This window comes from Leucopleurus acutus (genome assembly GCF_964270905.1).
Source record: "Leucopleurus acutus genome assembly, chromosome: 18".
NCBI classification, from domain to species: Eukaryota; Metazoa; Chordata; class Mammalia; order Artiodactyla; family Delphinidae; genus Leucopleurus; species Leucopleurus acutus.
The window spans coordinates 78,048,780-78,069,420 of record NC_139160.1 but is presented as its reverse complement, the minus strand read 5'-3'; the positions used below and the strand labels follow the sequence as shown (position 1 = coordinate 78,069,420).

At 53.2% G+C, this 20,641-nt stretch overlaps 1 protein-coding gene across 1 annotated transcript; it reads right to left on the bottom strand.

Moving 5' to 3' along the window:
* Window positions 1-2,501: 2,501 nt before the first annotated feature.
* F10 (coagulation factor X) lies at window positions 2,502-20,152 on the bottom strand. The gene is made up of 8 exons (XM_082859379.1): window positions 20,024-20,152; window positions 19,160-19,320; window positions 10,690-10,714; window positions 9,609-9,722; window positions 8,148-8,279; window positions 6,049-6,290; window positions 3,983-4,100; window positions 2,502-3,185 (listed from the first exon to the last, which is right to left on the bottom strand). The coding sequence occupies exons 1-8, from the start codon at window positions 20,091-20,093 to the stop codon at window positions 2,605-2,607; spliced, it is 1,443 nt and encodes a 480-aa protein (XP_082715505.1). The 5' UTR covers window positions 20,094-20,152; the 3' UTR covers window positions 2,502-2,604.
* Window positions 20,153-20,641: the final 489 nt, after the last annotated feature.

Sequence of the window (20,641 nt, the reverse complement as noted above, 5' to 3'; positions counted from 1 at the left end):
AAGGCGGCACAGCGCGGTGGGGGGTAACCCGAACAGAGCGGGGTGGGGCTGGGGGTTAAGGCAGGCCCTCGGGGGCGGCGCCCACCAGGCCGGTCCAGCGGGGCTCCTGTGAAGGGCTGGGGAGCCCAGCACCTCCCGGTGAGACCAGCTCTCGTGGGGCACCAAGTGCCAGGCGACGCGGGCCTGGGGGGCGCTCGGGAAGAGCCTGGCGCAGCGCCACGAGGGGTAGATACTCTGACCTCCGTCTGAGGGCACAGCAAACTCATCCCCCCTCACCGAGCGGGTCAGCACGGGGCCCCCCGGGGGCGCTCTGCCTCTGTCCCTCTCGGTCTCTGACTCTGGCTCTGGCTCTGTGTCTCTGTCTGTCTGTCTCCCTCCCTCCGCCGGCAGCCCGCACACCGGGCTTCCCTCCTGTTAAGGGGCCCCTGACCAGCACCCGCACGGTGCCCTCTCTCCCCGCATCCTCTTGGTTTCCTTCGAAGGCTCGTGTAGTGTGTTTTTCCCAGCTGTTTTGTTCTTTCTGACGTGGGCACCTCGGCGACCAGGGCTGAACCCCGTTCTTGTCAGGAGCCCTGCTTCCCGTCCGCATCGTCGGTGAGGACACACCCCCACTCGGTGATGCGCCCCGGGCTCTCCTGATGCACAGCTACCCCGTCCTGTTTGTAATTCAAGTCCGATGCTCGGGATGGCTTTCCCCAGGGCTCTGGTACCTCCATCAGGGTCTCATGGTGGCTGTGAGGATCATTCTAGAACGGAAACATCACCCTCCAGCCCCAAGGGCCGGGGGCTGCACCTGCAGCGGGCGGAGGCCTCCAGGGACCCTGTGTCTGCAGGTCTCCGGCTCTCTAAGCCCGCCCCCTCCCCCTGCCACCCGGCCGCCATACAGCCGCTCTGCCCTCCCCGCTCCAAACGCGGCTCTGTCCCAGGCATGTCTTCACCCTGCCCCTCAGGGACCGCGGGTGCCGATGAGCGGTCCCTCACTCTCGGGAGGGACAGTCGGACCCTGACCGCCACCGCCCCCCGTGGTTCCTCACGGTCGGCTTCCTGCTCACGTCTGTCCCCGGAGGAGACTTTCTAGGGGACATGCAGTGGAGCGGGACCGACTGTGCCCACAGGGCACAGGCCTGGTTCAGGTCCACCTGGAGACGAGCTTTGAGGCCCATGGTCCCAGGGCCCACGGAACCAGCATTGTGCGAACCAGACAAGAGGCCTCCCTACCACGCTGCCCGAATTCCCTCTGGAACCTCACTGAGTCCAGCTCTGTTTCCCAACGGGGAAGGTTCAGCGCCTTGGGTGGTGGGGACCCCTCTGCCCTCCACTCCCAGGTGCCCAGCTGCCCTTGCTCTCTGACCTGTGGGCTCGGCCCTGCTGGTGAGAGATGCCAACCTGGTGGGAAGGAGGGCTCCCCCAGAGCTCTCTCCGGACCCCAGGCAACCTGTGGGCTGACAGCCCATCCAGGTTTGCTCTGGACAGAGACCCCCGTCCCCAGCACGCAGGGCCTGGCCGTCCGAGGCCTTCTCTGCGGGACGGTTCCCTTTGAGGAGGTCAAGGCGGGACGCGCAGAAACGGACCCTCTGGCTTGACCGTTTCTGGGAAGCCCGTTCGCGTTGATTTTTGCAAACGTGCAGATCTCCTGTTTACGCAACTGCCCAGCCAGTGACCTTGGGAGCTCTCGTACTGGAACTTTGAAAGTTTGCTTAGCCAAGTTACGCAAAATGCAAACGGTACCGGGAAACATGGCATGTCCCGTCTGAGGTGACTGCTTTTTCTAGAAGCATGTCTGCTTTTCCTGGCTGTTTGGCTTGAGGGCCTGGAGCTGGTGCGGCCGGGAGGGCTCGACCTGGGCTGTGACCACTGGAGGAGGGGCGGCCCTCCTGCAGCCCCCCAGCACACACCTCGCTAGCAGGGTAGCAGGGGGGCGGCAGGGGCTAGCCAGAGCTGGGTTCGTGCTCTGGGCTGTGGCCTAGAGGCAGACCCCAGAGCCCCGGCCTGGCGACAGTCACACCCAGGGGCATGCCCGTGGCTCTGGAGCCCATGTGGCTGGGCCCCCAGGGACGCAGCCGTGCAGCCGCGTAGAGAGTCGGTCTTTAGGTCAACATTAAAATATCCCTGCTGAAGAGACCTGCTGGGCCCTTCCTTCCCAGGGAGCCTGCCTCTCCTGGGAGGTGACTGGGGGCCAGGAGGGCACGTGTGGGGAAGCCCCACCCAACCCTGGGGAGGGGGGCTGGCCCTGGCGCCCCTGTGCTCCCAGAACCCTGCTGGTTTACTCAGCACTGTTGTGAGCAGCCAGGGGGGCAGCTGGCGGCCTCCAGGACAGAGAAACGCCCTGTGAACAGAAAAGGCCCCTCAGTTTTAAGACTTGGTCTGGGAGCCCTGGCCCATCCTATGTGGGTAGCACTTCCCGAATCCTGAAACCTCCCAGCTGGCGACGGGAAGGCAGGGTCCCAGGTTCCACATGGACCTTCATTTCCCACTTCGGTGGAGCAAAAACAGAAGCAGGATAAGGAATCAACCCAGCTCTAATCACGGCAGGGAGGGAGCTGGCTCAGAGCCCCGGTGCTGAGAGGAGGGAGAGGCAGGGGCTGCGAGGGGCAGTGGGGGGCTTCACTGGGGGCGCGGCTCCCCCCTGTCCCCTGTCCCCAGCCCGGCTTTCATGGACTTGTCAATCCACTTGAGGAAGTTGGTGACCTTGGTGTAGACGCCGTACTTCCCCTTCCGCGCGCACCCTTCGCCCCAGCTGACGATGCCAGTGATGAAGTAGGTGTCCCTGAAGCGGGTGACGTGGGGGCCGCCGCTGTCGCCCTGGCAGGCGTCCTCGGGCTGCGCATCGTAGCCGGCGCAGAACATGTTGGAGGTGATGGTGAAGCTGCTGGACAGCTTGCAGGTGGTCCTGTCCACGTAGGGCACCTCCAGCATCTTGAGCGTGGATGACAGGCGGCCCCGCTCGTGCGTGCGCCCGAAGCCGCTGACGACGCCCGTCTTCTGGGTCAGCAGCGTGGCCTCGGCCCAGTCCTTCTCCGGCAGGCAGGCGGGCGCCACGTTCCTGCGGAACTTGATGGGCGTCTTGAGCCGCAGCACCGCGATGTCGAAGTCGTAAGTCTCCTTGACGAACCGGCTGTGCTTCACGGTCACCTCCACCTCGTGTGCCATCTCGTTGCCCTCCTCCGTCTCCGTGTCCCGGTCGCCTGCGGACGGGGATGTGGCTGTCAGCTGGGGGCCGCCAGGCCCTGCACGTCACTGACGCTTTAAAGCAGTCCCGCTTTTTTTCTGCTTAGAGATTGGCACGTGGTCACTAGGAAATGTGAAATACAGGCGACTAGAGCGAGGCCAGTGTGACAGCCTACGGCTTCCCCGCCAGGGGCAGCGGCCACCCTCCCCTGGTCTGCCCGCGGGTGGGGCTGGGCACCGGGTCCGGCCTGCCGGACCTGCCCCCAGCCACGGGGCCAAGTGGGCACTGAGCAGAACCCACATGTGCCATGAGTGCCAAATCTCAGAATGAAAAACTAACTCAAAATACCTCAAGAGGACTTTACAAGCCAATTACAGGTCAAACTGACACTACTTTGGCTATACTGGGTAATGAGGGGTGTTACCGAAATGAGTATCACCTGTGGACTTTAAAACTAGATGACGTAAGGTAACTAGGAAGCTAGACATTACAGCCGTGGCTCGGGCACATGGCTCGCCCTGGACTGTCGTGGAGCAGCTCTAGGGTGTGGTGAGAAGGGGGACGTTAGGAAATAGTCCCCCAGATGCAAATGTGGGGCAGTGGTGGCAGCTGCTCAGACGGCTGGGGGCTCTGGGGGACTTCCCGGAGGAGAGGGCATGGCGGACCCTGCGTGCAGGGGGCAGGGGCGCCCCTCGTCCCCCGGCCTCCTTCTCCCCCTCAGGACCTCAGTATTTGAACTAGCGTTTCTGGCCAGCCTGTCAGTCCTAGTGCCTCTGAAACCCGGGGGCCCTGCACAGTGTGAGCGGCACTCACCTACCCTCACCGTGAACCGCTTAGCCTGCAGAAGACAGTGGGCCGCGGTGAGGACGCAGAACTCGCTCAGGATGGTGCCCCCGCAGAAGCCCTCGTTCTCCTCATTGACGAGCAGAGCCTGCGACGGGAGGGCCAGAGGTGCCAGGTGGAGCCTGACTTTGAGACCGTTAGCCCAAGCCTCCTCCCCGTCTCCCCACCACAGCGGGCCTGCCCCCCGGGAGGACTCGTGGGGTCTTCGAGCTGGAACGAGGACCAGGCCAGCGCAGCCCCACGCCCACCCCCAGGGGCCGTGCTGCCCAGCACCGCCCGTTCTTGGAGCGGGCCCACCGTGGACCCCACGGCCCTGCCGAGGGCCCAGCGCTACGGCTGAGGGGCTTCTCCCCACCCAGATCCAGCCCCTACCCGTCTGTATTTCCCGGCTCCGGAAGGCCCCTCAGCAGCTCTATGTGCAGAAGAACTGCTGTCTGTCGTCTCTGGTGTGAATTAGGCCCCAGACCAGGCAGACACCAGGCTCTGGACGAGACACTTGCTACGCTGGGCCTGCGGACGCTTCCACCGTCCGGACCCCCTCCCGCGGCTGCGGGTGCTACCATTCAAGGCCGGTTCCTGGGATCCACATGGCTGCTCCTGACAGGACGTGGGGCGGGGAACACTCCACCGGGATGGCGTGCTGACTGGGCGAGTGAGAGCACAGACCCTTCCCCTATTTTCCTTCTCCCCAAAGGGCTGGGCCGGCAGATGCCGAGAGAGCGTTTTCTGCTTTCCCTTCTCTGGGGACTCGCTAAGCAACAGCCATGGGTTGAGCGGGGGCAGGTTAATGAAACTCTCAACAATGTCAAGTTCTAAAAGAACTTTGGAGGACGTTCATGACTGGCATGAAGTCGTGATTTGTTTTTGTTTTTGCATAATCTATCAACTCATAACCCCACTTGTGGGACAAGTGAGGAGCGTCAGTCTTCCTAAGACTTGGGACACTGACCGTCCTTCCTGGAGACGGACATGAGGCAACTGGCCAAGTCTGGGGACCCTCCCGTGAGGCTCTTCCTGTCCGCTCCCCGAGAGCCCCATGCGAGCCCCTCTCAGAGCCCCGTGTCCGCCCCCGCCCTGTGGGGAGCCGCCCTCCTTTCCCAGTGGGAATTCACACGCTCCACGGGTACCACGTTCCTGGCCCTCTCACGCAGCAGCTTGAATTGTGGGGATTTGCGGGGGGCTCACCTCCCTTCCTAGGTCGTGATGCCACACGTGAGAGAAGAGGCCCTGGCGCTTTCAGACCCACACGCACAACACCCAGGCAGCCCTGACCCGCGACACACTCTCCGCGGATGGTGACTAGGTTTTGGCGTGTCCTTGCTCAGGCCCGTGACAACTCAGATAAACGCACACCTGCCTTGTAGCCGGCGGGCCAGCTGACGTCATTCCTAAGGGTTGTCGGCAGCTCTGGGAATATTACTTGCGGGAGAAGGCATTTTGGCTTTGGACACTTAAAGGCCAAGTGAGGGTTCTGGGTAGGCCCCCAGTTAAATCTGACTCAAGTAAATAGCAAATCATTTTCAGTGTGTGTCCCGTGTGATATTTGGGACATACTCACATTAAAACTTATTTATTGTTTATCTGAAACTCAAATTTAAGTGGAAACCTGTGTTTTCATTTGCTAAGTCTGGCAACTTTAGTCCAAATCAACAACCAAAGAGTGAGTTTTTACCTTTGAAAACAGATGGATATACTTTTTGCTAAGGTACCGTGTTTGGGTAAAAAAAATCTACCAAATTAGAAATGAAACAGGGAGAGCAACTCTTTCCGCCTCCCGTCGAACCAAAGAGGAAGCAGAGGCCTCAGGGGAGCCGCCCTCCGCCTGCGCCCCCCGCCCCCCCGCTGCCGCCCGAGCTGGAGCCCCTTCTCTGCCTGGGCGGGAGTGGGGGCCCGGCAGAGAGGGCAGAGGCCCGGCCTCTTCGACCTCGGCTCCTTCCGCCGCCGCCCGCTCAAGTCTGCTGCGGGCCCGCGTGGGCCGGGCGCCCGGCGGGGCAGCCCCCACCCAGCTCACCGGCCGCTGAGCTGTGCGCGGTTACCTGCCAGGGGCACTCCCCGTCTTCGCAGTCCCTCCCGCCCACTATCCGGACCAGGTGGCTCTCGTCCTCCTTGGGGCTGGGCTCTGTGCCGTTGAGGCCCAGCAGGTGGAGGGAGCTCTCGGTGGGGCCCAGGTCTCCGCGGTCGTACTGCTCCGGCACGCCTGCTTCGGGGGCCTCCCCGCTGCCGTGGGTGGCCGACCGCCTGCCGCGTCCCGGGGTGAGCTTCCCGCAGGGGAAGGGCTCTGGAAGAAGGGCAGTCGGGCCTCAGCCTCGCGGAGGCCTCCCTGCAGGGCCCACGCAGGCCACTCCGAGGAGGAGCCCGAGAAGCGGGGCCCTGGGGGAGTGGGGCGCCCTGTGTCCTGCTAGGGCTGGGCTGCGGGTGGGAGCCCTGACCTCTGGCCGGCCAGCGTGCAGACGCGTGTAAGGGGCTCTGTGTCTACTGGGACGCCTGTGGAAGTCGGGTGGCTGTGGCTGGACGGAGGACCGTGGGGCTGCGGGGGACACGACTGGTACGTGGAGACCAGGATGGCAGACAGGGGGGCTGGGGCGCTCAAGCCCCAAAGTTCTCTTAGCCCCGCTGTGTGTTGGAAACATTTCCTAATGAAACGCTGAAGAGAAAGAAGTGTTCTGGGCAGGACGAGCGGCAGGCGGAGCTTTGTCAGGGACAGCTGAAGGATGACAGCGACCCTTACAAGCGCCAAGCAAGGGAGGGGCCAGGAAAGACCAAAAAGCGCCCTTTCGTATCCTTACCAACTAGGCAACCGAGGCAGAGCGGGGGCGAAGCAGAACAGAGGCAGGGGAGCTGGGGGCCGCACATCTGAGGCCGTCCCCCGTGTGTGTTCCTGGTGGAACTTGCCCTGCAGGGCCCGCGGGTGCACTGGGAGTGTGCTCGCTCGCTCGCGGAGGAGAGCTCTTCCCACACCAGCCTCCTCTGCCTTAACATTTGTGATCACTGCCCCCTTGAAGTTCTGCATCAGCTCGTCCATGACTTAGAACAGAACTTTCTGCACCAGGAAGTAGTTTACCTGATTTTATTTTCAAACATCAAACTTTATTTTAAATTGATCTGTAATTATTCCTGGAATTAAAAAAATTTTGCAAGCATGACAAGCAACGACTTCAATTAAAATATTTTTGGGGGGGCTTCCCTGGTGGCACAGTGGTTGAGAGTCTGCCTGCCAATGCAGGGGACACGGGTTTGTACCCCGGTCCGGGAAGATCCCACATGCCGCGGAGGGGCTGGGCCCGTGAGCCATGGCCGCTGAGCCTGCGCGTCCGCAATGGGAGAGGCCACAGCAGTGAGAGGCCCGTGTACCGCAAAAAAAAAAAAAAAAAAAAAAAATCTCATTACCAATAGAAATGTAAATCTCACTGTCCTCTACCTGTTGAGAGATTTAGTTTTACACAATTGCCACTGCCCTGGAATATGCCCACCTCTACAGTGGGCCAGGGACTCTGCATTCCTCACCACCCCAGGTAATGCCAAGGCTGCGGGCCAGCTGGGGCCTGCTGGGGGAGGAGCTGGGGTCACCCCAAGAAGGAGCCCGAGTTGAGAGGGGCATGGCCGGCCCCCGCCCCACAGCAGAGGAGTCCCGGTCAGGCAGGACTCCCCATGGGGTGTGAGACGGGGCCTCTCCCACCACCAGGACCCCCAGAACCCAGGCCCTCACTCAGCCCTCCGTGAGCTTCTGGGCCAGATGCATGGCATCTGGCTTTTATCACGGAAAAAATCTTCTGTTAACATCGGGACCCACACAACCCAAAACGGTGCTGGAGGGCCCTGGGTTCCCCTTCTGGCCCCTGCACCCCCTCCCCGGCTCCTCGGCCGGCCCACGGCTCCGGCCCTTGAAACTCCAGCCTCCCAAGCCCCCGCCCTTCCGAGAGGGACGGGGACGCCATCGTGGCAGCTGCAAAGTGGCCACTTGGGATTCGCTGCGAGCCGGGCACTGGGCAAAGAGACCTCCACGCGTTACTCTCACGCTCCACGTGCCCCCAGGAGAGCTGACAGCACTGGCCCGTTTCTCAGGCGGTTCACAGAAACAGTGGGTCTGTCTCCAAACCACGAGCCCCACCGGGAGCCCAGCCTGCGCCCCTCCTACCTGTGGAGACGCAGGACTTGCCGTCGTCGCCCAGGTCGTACCCGCTGGCGCACGAGCACAGCACCGCGCTCCGCTCCTCCCTGCAGAACTGGTCGCAGCCCCCGTTGTCCAGGCTGCAGAGCTCACGCGTGGCTGCGGAAGAGCCGGGAAGCTGAGGGTGCGGCCCGCCCGGGACGTGCCGTCACTCGCCGGTGCCACGGTGCCCACCAGCCGGCGCCCCGGGCAGGCCCCTCCCCCGCCCACGTGGGGCCCCGGGGGCCAGGGAGCCCACACAAGCCCAGGGAAGGCCTGGAGGCTGGAGGGTCTCAAGTTCAGCCCTAAGAAGGGCGTGGCGGCGCTGGCCAGCGAGGTGGGAGCTCAGGCCGAGCCGAGAGTAGACCACGGCGTCCACTCTGAGGCCTCAGTCCCCCGTGGCATAAAGCACCTGGGGTCCATCCCCAGACGGGGGTCTGGCTCCCGTGCGGCGGGAAGGAGGGGTGGTAGCCACGTCCCGGACTCAGGCCGGCTCCCAGTTGGCCGTCGGTCTCCAGCTGTGTGATTTGGGCACGTTATTTAAACCCAAAGGCCTGTCGCGTCCCTTGTAAAGGGGTGGAGACCACCCAGCCCCCAGGAGAGCTGTCCAGGTCCCGCGAGGCGCCGGGCACAGGGGCCCTCACCGCCGGACTGTGCCAACGTGCACCGGACATCAGACCCCAGACTCATCAGTCATGCCACCTGGCAGCTGACTTTACATTTCGCCACTGGGTTTTGATGAAAGACTAGTTACGGGGCAAACATTAAAGAAATTTTAGAAAACATTCCTGACAGCCCCAGCGTCAGCAGAACGGTATTTGGGGAAGCTGCTCTGGACGGTGGATGGAAGGCTGCATGACTGATACTCCCACTGGGGAAAACTCAGAAGTATCCAATCGAAAAGCATGCTCTGAAGATTAAAGATTAAGAAATTAAAAAAGCTTGAATTTTTCTTCTCAGGGAGAAACTGGCCTAATTCTAACCTAATTTTTATTAAAAGTTAATCACTGTATTAGGAAAACTCAGTGATTTTTCCATGCAGAATTAATTGTACCAAATGTTTATATAATAATGTTATATAATTGGACAATCCCGATCATTCAGCACTGACATTCGCACGAATTTCCAGGATCCTGACAAGCAGGAGAAACATCCTCCTCCGAGGAAAGAAACGTCGGTTCTCGTTTCCAGGTGAAGGGGCCCCACCCTTCGGGAACGTTCGTTCCACAGCCGCTCCTCAGAGGGGCAGAGGAGTGCCCGGTATCCCGTCCTCCACACTGGGGACTCTGACTCGTGTTCCACTGCCTGCAGCGGCACAGCCTCACGGAGCACAGGCTGAAGCCCACGTGACCGGAGACGGTTCCCCTGGGCCTCTAGCTTCTTTCCGCATTCCCACCTGGCCTCGGCAGGGGGCTCTGACCTGAAGGTCCACCAAGAAGAGGAACTCACGTAATTCACAGTTTTGGCCTTCAAATCCTTCCAAACAGGTGCATGTGTATTCCCCGAGGCCATCTTTACATATGCCCTGATTCAGGCAAGGACGGCTTTCACACTGGTCACCATCTGCGCAGAAAACATTTGGAAACCACAGCTTGCAGGCAATTCCCCTCATCGTGGAAACGATTTTGCTGGTTGATTCTGGCGCCCAGTTCTCAGCTAACTTGAATGAACCTGGGATTCTTCCTGTTTTCCTGTAAACAAGCTGTCCTGTCTGGACTTCGTTACCACTGCCCCCCCCCGCCACCCCCCGCCCCAGCTTTGTGGCTACGTGCACGTGATGCCTCTATCTAGCTGGATTGCTGACTGAGTTTTCCAATTTTTGCTGAGACCTCTGACCGTGTTTTTACAATCACTGACAACTTTTTTCCATCACGGAGCGGAGCCCTGTGCTGGTGACCACATGGGGTCAGCTGGAAGGAGGGAGGATAAGTGATTGCTGGACACTTGTTTCTGGGCTGGGCATCGACAAGACGGTTCCTATTTCCAATGGTTTGGGTGTAAAAGGAGAAGGAAAAGTTCCTGTACAGCACTAACATGGGACTTCACATTTCTTGGGGCATTTGTACAATACAACTTAGAGACAGGTCCAGTTGTCATTTTGAGAAACCTGAATACTATTACCAGAATGAAAACATTAGTTATGATAAATACCATTTTAGACGCTATAAGCATTAAATCAAGGTGGTTACCTTATGAGAGGACCCAGTGTTTCAGACTCTTATGTTCTGTTTCTACCTAGTATACTTGGGTTTAAAAAAATTATCATGGAATTTGGTATCCTCAAATGGGAATGAACCGATTTAAATGTATATAAGTAACAAAACTAGAATTAGTATAAAGCTACTATAAAAAACTATTTTACGATCACTATTATGGAAACACTCAGAGGGGAAAAGTCTTAGATAAGTAAAACTTAAACAGGAGCAGAAAGGAAATTCAGGAAAATCTTCAAAGTTTGAATACAATCTCTCCCGATTTAAATACCCTGATGAACCCCTCTCACTCAAGACTGAAACAGAAAACATCTCACCTTTGTATATATTCCAGAATTCATTCTAAAAGGGAAAAAAAAATTTAAATGCATTATGGAAAAGAGACATTTTACACCAATAACAGCGACAATCTAGTAACTCAAGCAAATAGGCTATTTCCCAGACAGAGGTCATTTTCTGGAACAAAATGCCCTAGAACTATTCAACCTGAAAGGGAAATGTTTTCAGACCTCCTGCATTTGTAAAGCTGTGGCTTCATTCATCTTTTTTTAATACAATACATGTTTGTGTAATAAATGATCACACCCCAGTACGGCCTAGCGTCCATCCTCTTGCCTGCTCACGCAGCTGAACATGGCATCTGGGAAACATTTTGTAATATTAAATGTACTTTTCTAACTTTCAGCCTAGCAAAATCACTAACGATATGATCACAATCAAGATTTTCACATTATTTGCTTCAACTGTTAAGTAATTCGAAATTGGATTACTTTTCTTGAACCACAGAAGTTTCTATATAGGTTTTATTTGTTTGTTTTTCACTAATCTCAGTTTGGAGAAACTGTGCTGAGACAACAGCAACTGAAGTAAAATCTCTAAAGTGATTGCTTAGATTCAGAAGCAAACTGTACCCTTTATGCATCACATGCAAACACTGTAACAAATTCATAATGACAAATAATTGTAATTCTAAGACAGAATGTTTAAATTTCATCATATACAACATTATCATATAATTTTTTACTATCTCTTAAATCAATACCTATATCCAAGCTTTTATATGAAGAATCAGTGTTATACTTCACACATATTACATCTAGACCTACATGTATATCAATTTAAGATTAACATGAATCATTTAATATTACAAAATGTTTCCCAGATGCCATGCTCAATCATCTTAATTGCACAACTTTGTTAAATATTGAAAATTTATTTTCAAATTACTTACCAAGAAACGGATTGTACCAAAAATGGTTTGCTCTATTTGCTACCCCCAAGCCAATCAGTAAGTGGTTTTACATTAAGATACCTGGGTCAAAGATTCAAAACACGATCAGATGCTTGGCGAATAATCATTATGATACTTGAAAAAAAAGATAATTGGTAATTAGCTTAAAATAGGGCATCAAGAGCCTATGCAACACTGAAAAGAAATGTTCGTAGTCTTAAAACAATTTTTTTCTATCTATAGTAGGTTAATTAGTGTCTCCCCTACTCCCCGGCCCCAACTTAGGTGCAACCTCAGAATCTGACCTTAATGGAAAGAGGGTCTTTGCAGATGTAATTAAGTTATGGATCGAGAACAGCTCGTACTGGATTAGAGTGGACCCCCAATCAATGAGCGTGTCCTTATAAGAGACATAAAATATCACACAGGCCACACAGAGAGAAGGCTGTGTGAAGGTGCAGGCAGAGAGTGGAGTGATGTATCTACCGGCCAAGGAACAGCAAGGACTGCTGGTCGCCCCCAGAAGCGGGGCGAGAGGATGGAACAGATCCTCCCTCAGACCTTCCAGAAGGAACCAAGCCTGGTGACACTTTGGTTTCGACTTGTGGTCTCCAGAACTGTGAGAGAGTAAATTTCTGTTGTTTTAAGACACCCAATTTGGGGTGCTTTGTTACAGAAGGCCTAAGAAATGACTACACTTTTAAATTTTTTATTTAAAAATTTATCGCACAGTAAAACTTTTTTGGTGTACAATTCTATAAAAGCCAACACATGTATAGATTTGTATAATCACCGCCACAACCGAGACGCAGAACAGCTCCATCTCCTCCAACCTTGCCAGCCACTGGCCACCCCCGCTCCGAATGCCCAGCACGAGTCTGCTCTGCGTCACTACAGTCATGACTTCTTGAGAATGTCCTGTAAATGGACTCATACGTGATATAACCTTGTGAAACTAGCTTCCTCCACTCAGCATAGTGCCTCTGAAACTGAAATTCATTCGAGTTACTGTGCATGTCGATAGTTTGTGCTCTTTTACTGACGAGCAGTGTTCCACTGTGTGGCGTACCACGCTTTGTTTATCCATTCACCCAACAAAGGACATCTGTACTATTTCTAGTTTTCGGCAATTATGAATAGAGTTGCTATAAACATTTATGTACAGGTTTTGTTGAAAAAGTCTTCAATTCTCTACAGTAAATACCCAAGAATGGGATTGCTGAGTCACATGGTAACTTTATATGAAACTGTCAAACTGGTTTTCAGACTGGCTGTACCGTTTTGCGTGCCCACAGCAGTGTATGAGCTGTGGTCGCTCCACATCTTCACCAGCACTTGGTTTTTATTCTAGGTGTGTAGTGGCATCTCATTGTGTTTTGTTTTTTTTTTTTTTTGGGGGGGGCGCACCTTGCGGCACGTGGGACCTCAGTTCCCTGGCCAGGGATCGAACTCATGCCCCCTGCAGTGGAAGCATGGAGTCTTAACCACTGGACCACCAGGGAAGTCCCTCATCGTGGTTTTAATCTGCATTTCTGTAATGGCTAATAATGTTGAATATCTTCTCGCATGTTTATTTGCCATCCATGTATCCTCTTTGGTGAAGTGTCTGTTCAAATCTTTTGCTCACTGTATTTAATTGGGTTGTTTATTTTCTTCTGTTGACTTGTCAGAGTTCTTTATATTCTGACCACAAAACTTTTGGCAGATATGTGATTTGCAAATATTTTCTTAGTCAATAGCTTGTATTTTCATTCTCTTAATGTTTTTCACAGAGCAAAAGTTTTAAATTTAGAATAAGTCTAATTTATCTATATACTTTTTATGGATTATGCTTTTGGTGTCACGTCTAAGAATTTTTGCCTAACTTAACTTTGTGTCATGAAAATTTTCTCCTAAAAGTTTCCTGTTTTATCTTTAGAGCTATATGGTCCATTTTGAGATATTTGTATAGTTGTGAAGTTTAGGTCAAAGCTGACCTTTTTTTGCATATAGATGTAGAATTATTCCAATACCATTTATTGAAAAAGAGAATTCTTTTTCTATTGAAATGCTTATGCACCTTTGTCAAAATCAATTGGCCAAGGACTTCCCCAGTGGTCCAGTGGGTAAGACTCTGTGCTCCCAATGCAGGGGGCTCAGGTTTGATCCCTGGTAGGGGAACTAGATCCCGCATGCATGCCACAACTAAAGATCCCGCACGCATACCTCAACTAAAGATCCCGCATGTGGCAATGAAGATCCCGCGTGCTGCAATAAGACCCGGCACAGCCTAAATAAATAAATATTTAAAAAAAAATCAACTGGCCATATTTGCATGGGTCTATTTATGGACTTTCTATTCTGTTCTTTTGATCTATGTGTTTCTCCCTTTACCAACAGCACACATCAGTATCGCTACGATTTTATTTATTTATTTATTTATGGTTGCGTTGGGTCTTCATTGCTGTGCGTGGGCTTTCTCTAGTTGTGGCGAGCAGGGGCTACTCTTCGTTGAGGTGCATGGGCTTCTCACTGCAGTGGCTTCTCTTGTTGCGGAGCATGGACTCTAGGCACGCAGGCTAGTTGCAGCACTTGGGCTCAGTAGTTGTGGTGCATGGGCTTAGTTGTTCCACGGCATGTGGGATCATCTGGGACCAGGGATTGAACCTGTGTCCCCTGCACTGGCAGGCGGACTCTTAACCACTGCGCCACCAAGCAAGTCCCTTATCTCTGTGATTAATGTAGGTTTACAGTAAGTCTTTAAATCAGGCAGTGTGATTCCTCCAATTTTATCTTCTTTCTCAAAATTGTTTTAGCTATTCTAATTCCTTTGTTTTTCCATATTACAAATATTGAATCAACTTGTCTTTATCTGATGGAAGTTTGGCACTGCATTAAATCTATATATCAAATAGGGAAGAGTCAATATTTTAATGTGTTAAGTCTTTCAAACCATGAACATTCTATGGCTATTTATGTAGGTCCTCTTCCTTTCCTTAGCATTTTGCAGATTTCAGCATACAGGTCGTGCACATGTTTTATTAGATTTACACATAGATATTTTTCTTTGGAGCAACAGTAAGTGGCATTAATTTTTTTGTTTGTTTCTAACTGCACATTACTACTACACAGAAATACAATTAATATTTGTGTGCTGACCTTGTATTCTGTGACCTTGCTAGACACATACATTTTAGGAGTATTTTTTCCAGATTCCATGGGATTTTCTATGTAGATAATCATGTTACTTGCAAATAGGGAGTTTTATTTCTTTATCTTGGCTTATTGTTAAACCTTCCTTATGGCTAGGGTTTCCAGTACAATGCTGAATTGGGTGTATTAGAAACGGACATCCTTGCCTTTTTCCCAGTATTAGAGGGCAAGCATTCAGTTTTGACCACGATATCAGCTGTAGGTTCCTTGTTAATAATCTATCATGTTGAAGAAGTTCCCTTTAAATTGTAGGTTGCTGAAAGGTTTTTTTAAAACAATTGTTTTATTTACTTATTTAAAAATATTTATTTTTGGCTGCTCTGGGTCTTCCTTGCGGCATGCGGGATCTTTTAGTTGCAGCATGCGTGCAGGATCTCATAACCCTACCAGGGATCAAACCCCTGCCCCCTGCATTGGGAGCACAGAGTCTTACTCACTGGACCACCAGGGAAATCACTGAAAGGTTTTTTATCATGAATGGATGTTGAATCTTTCCAGGTGCTTTTTCTCTATCAGTTGATATGATTATGTGGATTTTTCTTCTTTAAACTGGTGGATTACACTATTGATTTTCAAATACTGAGCCAGCCTTGTGTACCCCAGATAAACCCACTTGGTCATTGTGTATTCTTCTTTTTTTTTTTTTTTTTAACATATATTGCTTTATTCAATTTGCTAATAATTTGTTGAGAATATTTATAAGAGGATCATGAGAAATGTTGTTATATAGCTTTCTTTCTTTCTACCTTCCTCCCTCCCTCCTTCCCTCTTTTTCTCTTTCTTCTGTTTTTGTGGGTTTTGGTATCAGGGTAATGCTGATAGAAAACAAACTTACAAGTGTTCCCTTTTCATTTCTAGAAGAGATTACACAGAATTGGTGTTATTTCTTCTATAAATGTTTGGTAAAACTCACCAGTGACACAGTCTGGACCTGGACATTTCCTTTACAGAAGGTTTTTAACTAAGAAGTTGAATTTGCAGATATCTCTGTCATACTACGTGTTTTGATAGTTCATGGTTTTTAGGAATTGGTCCATTTCATCCAAATTGTAAAATTCCATCCAAATTTGTGCATGGAGTTGTTCATAGTATTCTCTTATTATCCTTTTAACATATGCAGGGTCTGTAGTAATATCTCTTCTTTCATTCCTGATACAATTCATGTGCTCTTTTTTGTCAATCTTGTTAAATCTTATCAGTTTTACTGATTTTCTCTATTATTTCAAATTATTTCTTCAATTTTATTGATTTCTCCTCTTTTGGGTTTATTTTGCCTTTTTGTGTGTGTGTGTCTTAAGGTGGAAGCTTAGATTATCAATTTGAAAACTTCTTTTCCTATAAAAACATTTCATGCTATAAATTTCCCGATAAGCACTGTTTAGCTGCATCCCACAGATTTTGTATGTTATGTATTCATTTTTGTTCAGCTGAGAGTATTTTCTTTTTTTTTTTCAAAAAATTTATTTATATATATTTTTATTTTTGGCTGTGTCGGGTCTTACTTGCGGCATGCGGGATCCTTGTCACAGCACGCGGGATCTTTTGTTGTGGTGCACGGGCTTCTCTCTAGTTGTGTCATGTGGGTTTTCTCTCTCTAGTTGTGGCGCACGGGCTTCAGAGCATGTGGGCTCTGTAGTTTACAGCACGTGGGCTCTCTAGGCGCGTGGGCTCAGTAGTTGAGGCGCATGGGCTTAGCTGGCCCATAGCATGGGGACCTTAGTTCCCCAACCAGGGATTGAACCCACGTCCCCTGCACTGGAAGGTGGATTCTTTACCACTGCACCACCAGGGAAGTCCTGAAAGTATTTTCTACCTTCCCTTGAGACTTCTTCTTTGACACGTGAATTATATAGAGAATTCCCTGGCAGTCTGGTGGTTAGGACTCTGAACTTTCACTGCTGAGTGCGTGGGTTCAAGCCCTGTTTGGGGAACTAAGATCCCACAAGCTGTGCAGCATGGCCAAAACAAACAAACAACTTAGCTCTTTAAAATTATAAGTATGGTAGTTCTAAGGAAGTAAGGCAGTGTTTGGGAAATGATGCTGAGGAAAAAGGCAGAACATGAACTTGGCACTACAATTATTTTTATAATCTAAAAAACTGTTAAGTGTATGTGAATTAAAGGAACAGTTAAAAATAAAAACAGTTCCTGAAATTATGAATAACTTTTTAAAAGAGAGAAATCGTTCACTTGGTAACAAGGAGTAAAAATGAATTCTTAATTCCTCTTCTCTCTTCTGGTGGCTGAAATGAACCATGGTAGTCAAATGGATAGCAACACAAGAATTCCCTTGTAGACCTTGACCTTTTGCAGGAATGCAAAGATGTCTGAGTCATACAACTTACCAATTATTATTTTCTAGACAGAAGTGCCGACTATTGTGCTTTTCAATGTATCAGTGGTTGCCACATTCTCCTTACCTTCAGGTTTCATGGCAGGAAACAGAAGTACCTCCTTGATGTTACCGTAGGCTGTGAGAAACATGGTGATGCAGCCAATGTCCATGCCACAGCCAGGTGGGGGCAGCCTGGATTCCAGGCGGTACAGAAGTTTTCATCTATGAACATCATCCTCGTTGATGGCTCTGGCCTGTTGTCTAAAAGCCTCTGGCTGCTGTATGGGACTATTTAACCCAGTGTAAGCACTGCACACTTCCCTCCTCATGACAAGTAACTCAACCTGCTCAGTGAGACCCAGAGCAGTCTGTCTGGCCGTTATCTGTGGGCGATCACCGATGAGTGGGTCGCTGCTGCAAGCCACTTTCAGGGACTCTGACAAGCTCAGCAGGGAGGCTACCTGTGGTCTGAGGCGGAGGACATTCAGCAGTTTTTGCGACACAGATGTGATCAATAATTTTTTCGGTCTCTTCCGTTCTGAAGAGGTTAGTGTCCGGCAGCTTCACTCCCAGGTTTTTCTTGAGGCCTTCTATTGTGCTCATTCTCCAGAAGGGTGGGGTGGAGTCCATCTCATGGGTTTGGCCTGCTGGGCTGACTGGATGGTGGGTGGTCTTGTAACTGCCCATAACATGTTCAGCATCCCTGATACGATATCCATGATTTCACGAGATCATGATCGGCCAGGTAAAACTCACGAGTGGTGAGTTCGAGTCAAACCGTCTGGAACTGGCATCCGACATCACAAATGCAGTCAGTGCCACCAACTACCAGCATCTTACAGTTGGAGTTCTGGAGCAGTTCTTACACGTGGTTCACGTCCAAGTTGCCGTGCTAGGTGATGGAAAGCTTGGTCACAGCTCCCCGTGAAGCGGCATTCAGCATGGGAAGTTCATCTAGGAACCCCAACTCTTCCAAGAAACTTATTCTACACGTGATCATCTTGGCGTGTGGGATACACTTCTTCCACACAGAGTCACTCTGGCTGGAGTGAGAATCTCCGATGATACCGCCTTTCCTCACCTTTCGGCCAAAGGGGGATGAGGTGCCCATGGAAGCGAGAAGACAGTAATGCGAGTCTGTGGAGCTGAGGGACTCTCGGCTCTGCTCCTCGGTTTTCCCAGGCTTCTCTGGACTCCACAAGGCAGTCTGCTATAGACTTGAGTAAGTTCTTCTTCCGACTTAACACTTCGCCACTCAGCCATGACTTGCAGCTGGACCTGTCCTCCAAGGGCACGGCTCTTCCGCCACCGTGAAGGTGAGCCAGGCCGGTGGCGCCCAGGCTGCCGCGAGCAGGCGGGAGTCTACACGAGCCTGTGCGGCACGGGTCCCCCAGGGCCCAGACTCCGCTGGGCGCTCCACTGCGGGCCTGTGGTGTGGATGGGCCCGCTGTCCGAGGTGTGGACAGGCCCGCCATCTGCGGCCAGGCTGTCTCTCGTGGGCTCCTGCTTGGCCTCCTTCTCCGCCACTTCGTCCTCAGCCCTCAGGCGTCTTCAGCTCTCGGTTGCTCAGTTTTGGCTCGCGGCCGTCCACCTCCACCTCGGCCCTGCACCGCAGCCAAGCCGCCCCACGGCCTGACGCAAAGCGCCACACGACGGCACGACGCGAGGCGGCTAACGGACCTCAGAGACTTCCGGGGCAGCATCGGAGGCCCCACCTCTTCCGGGGGAGGGGCGGGTGCTTTCGCGCCGCCGCCGCCGCCGCCGCCGCGCAGGCACGGAACGGGGCCTCGACGCCGCGTTCGTCCTGCGCCTGCGCACCGACCCACCCTGCGGTCTCAGGACCAGAACCCGTTGGCGAGTGTGGCGGCGGCTGAGTGTCTGGGCGAAAAGCCGGGGCCTGGGGTCCTCGTGCACTGCCGAGGCCGACAGCGCGTTCTTAGATAAACATTTTGAGTTTTAAGGTGGACCTGACAGCGCTTCAGAAGCCCCCGCAGCCCTGTAAGTGCGTCCTGGCCGCGCCGCCCCTTACCGTCTTCTCCGTGTCTTCGAAGACCTCGCGGGCCTCCTCATACGAGCAGGCCTCCTCTAGGCACTCCCTTTCCAGGTTTCCCTTCTTCACCTCCTCCCAAAACGAGTTGGCCCTGCGGACTCTCTGCAGGACGCTGTGGGCCTGGTCCCGGGGCAGGAACACTGTGGTGGGGAACGCGGCTGTCACGTGCTCGCCCACATGCGGTCCCGTCCCCGGGCCCCCCCGACCCCGCTCCTGTTTGGTTTGTTTCTCTTTCTCACTTTTCACCCTTTCCTTCTCCCACGCGCCTGGGCCCCTGAACTTCCACGTCACCCAGAGTGCAAACATGCAGACAGGCCCCCGGGACTGCCTCCACTCTGCTCTGTCCTTTCTGGCTTCCTCTCTTGGACAGGTCTGGAGTCCCAGAAAGCCTAGAGCCCCCTGGCGGAACCAGCCTGTGGGTGATGGCACTGGCTGTCATCCTCTTCCCTGCCATGGAAGCTCCTCTCTGCCTGTGAGCCCCTAGCCTCTGTGCTCGCAGTTTGCTCCGGCAGAGGAAGGGGGCTTCTCTCTGTCTCTGCCACTGCCCCCCTCCCCCTCCCTCCATCTCCCTCCCTCTCTGTCTCTGTCTCTCTCCCTCCTTCTCTGCCCATGTTTCTGTCTTTGTGATCTGTGATCTGCTGTCTGACTCTCCACCCACAGGGAGGCACACCTGGCCCTAAGATATGCCTGGCTGGAACCACCCCGCCAGGCTCTCGTGCCAGCCTCCCACAGGGGATGGGCACCCACTCTCCACACTGTGGAAGTTCAGGGGCATCGCCCTGACCCCTCACCCTCCTCCTCCCCAGGGCCACCCCTGCAGTCTGCAGGGTGAGGGGCACTTACCACTTGCCCCCGGCAGCAGGAGGCCAGCCAGGGAGGCGCCGAGAAGGAAGAGGCACAGCCCGCCCGCCATGGTGCGGCCGAGGACAGCGCTCGTCCCCGCCGTGACAGGCCTCTGGAGCAAGGTTCACTCCCCCTGGCCGGAGGGTGGCTGGGTGTCCTGCTGTTTATCTCAGCCTCCTGATTGGAGCCTGGGCCTGCCCGGTGGCAGGGGAGGCGGGGGGAGGGTAGGGGCAGGCGACCGCACTGAGGGCATGGTCACCCTGGCCTGTGTGGCGTGGGGAGGTCCTGGCCCAGCGGTCCTTGTCAGGGACCGTGTCCGGGGGGCCTGCTGTGGGCACAGGAGCTCTTTGTTCTGAGAGAGGAAAAACGTCATGGTATAGTCTTCAGACGTTTATGTCTAGCTCTGTTTCTGTTCTCACAGCCACGATAAAAGCCAAGTATCATTTGCCCATCTTTTCTCTAGGACAGGTTTAGAGAGAGGTAGAGCGTTAGTCCGTGGCCGTGTGTGGTGGACGCGGGGTTAGGACCCGGGGCGTTCTGCCCACGCTGGGTGGGGGGTGTGCGTACCACACGGGCCCCTGGGCCGATCTGCCAGCCAGGAACCTCCCCTCCCTGGAG

What these genes read in the sequence shown, in the direction of transcription:
- F10 (XM_082859379.1), bottom strand. Translation starts at nt 20,093, where the DNA reads ATGGCGGGCGGGCTGTGCCTCTTCCTTCTCGGCGCCTCCCTGGCTGGC. An exon ending in ATTCTGGAATATATACAAAG is followed by an intron (nt 9,723 to 10,689) that starts GTGAGATGTTTT and finishes TTTTCTGCGCAG; the next exon opens with ATGGTGACCAGTGTGAAAGC. An exon ending in GCGGTTCACGGTGAGGGTAG is followed by an intron (nt 3,186 to 3,982) that starts GTGAGTGCCGCT and finishes CCCCGTCCGCAG; the next exon opens with GCGACCGGGACACGGAGACG.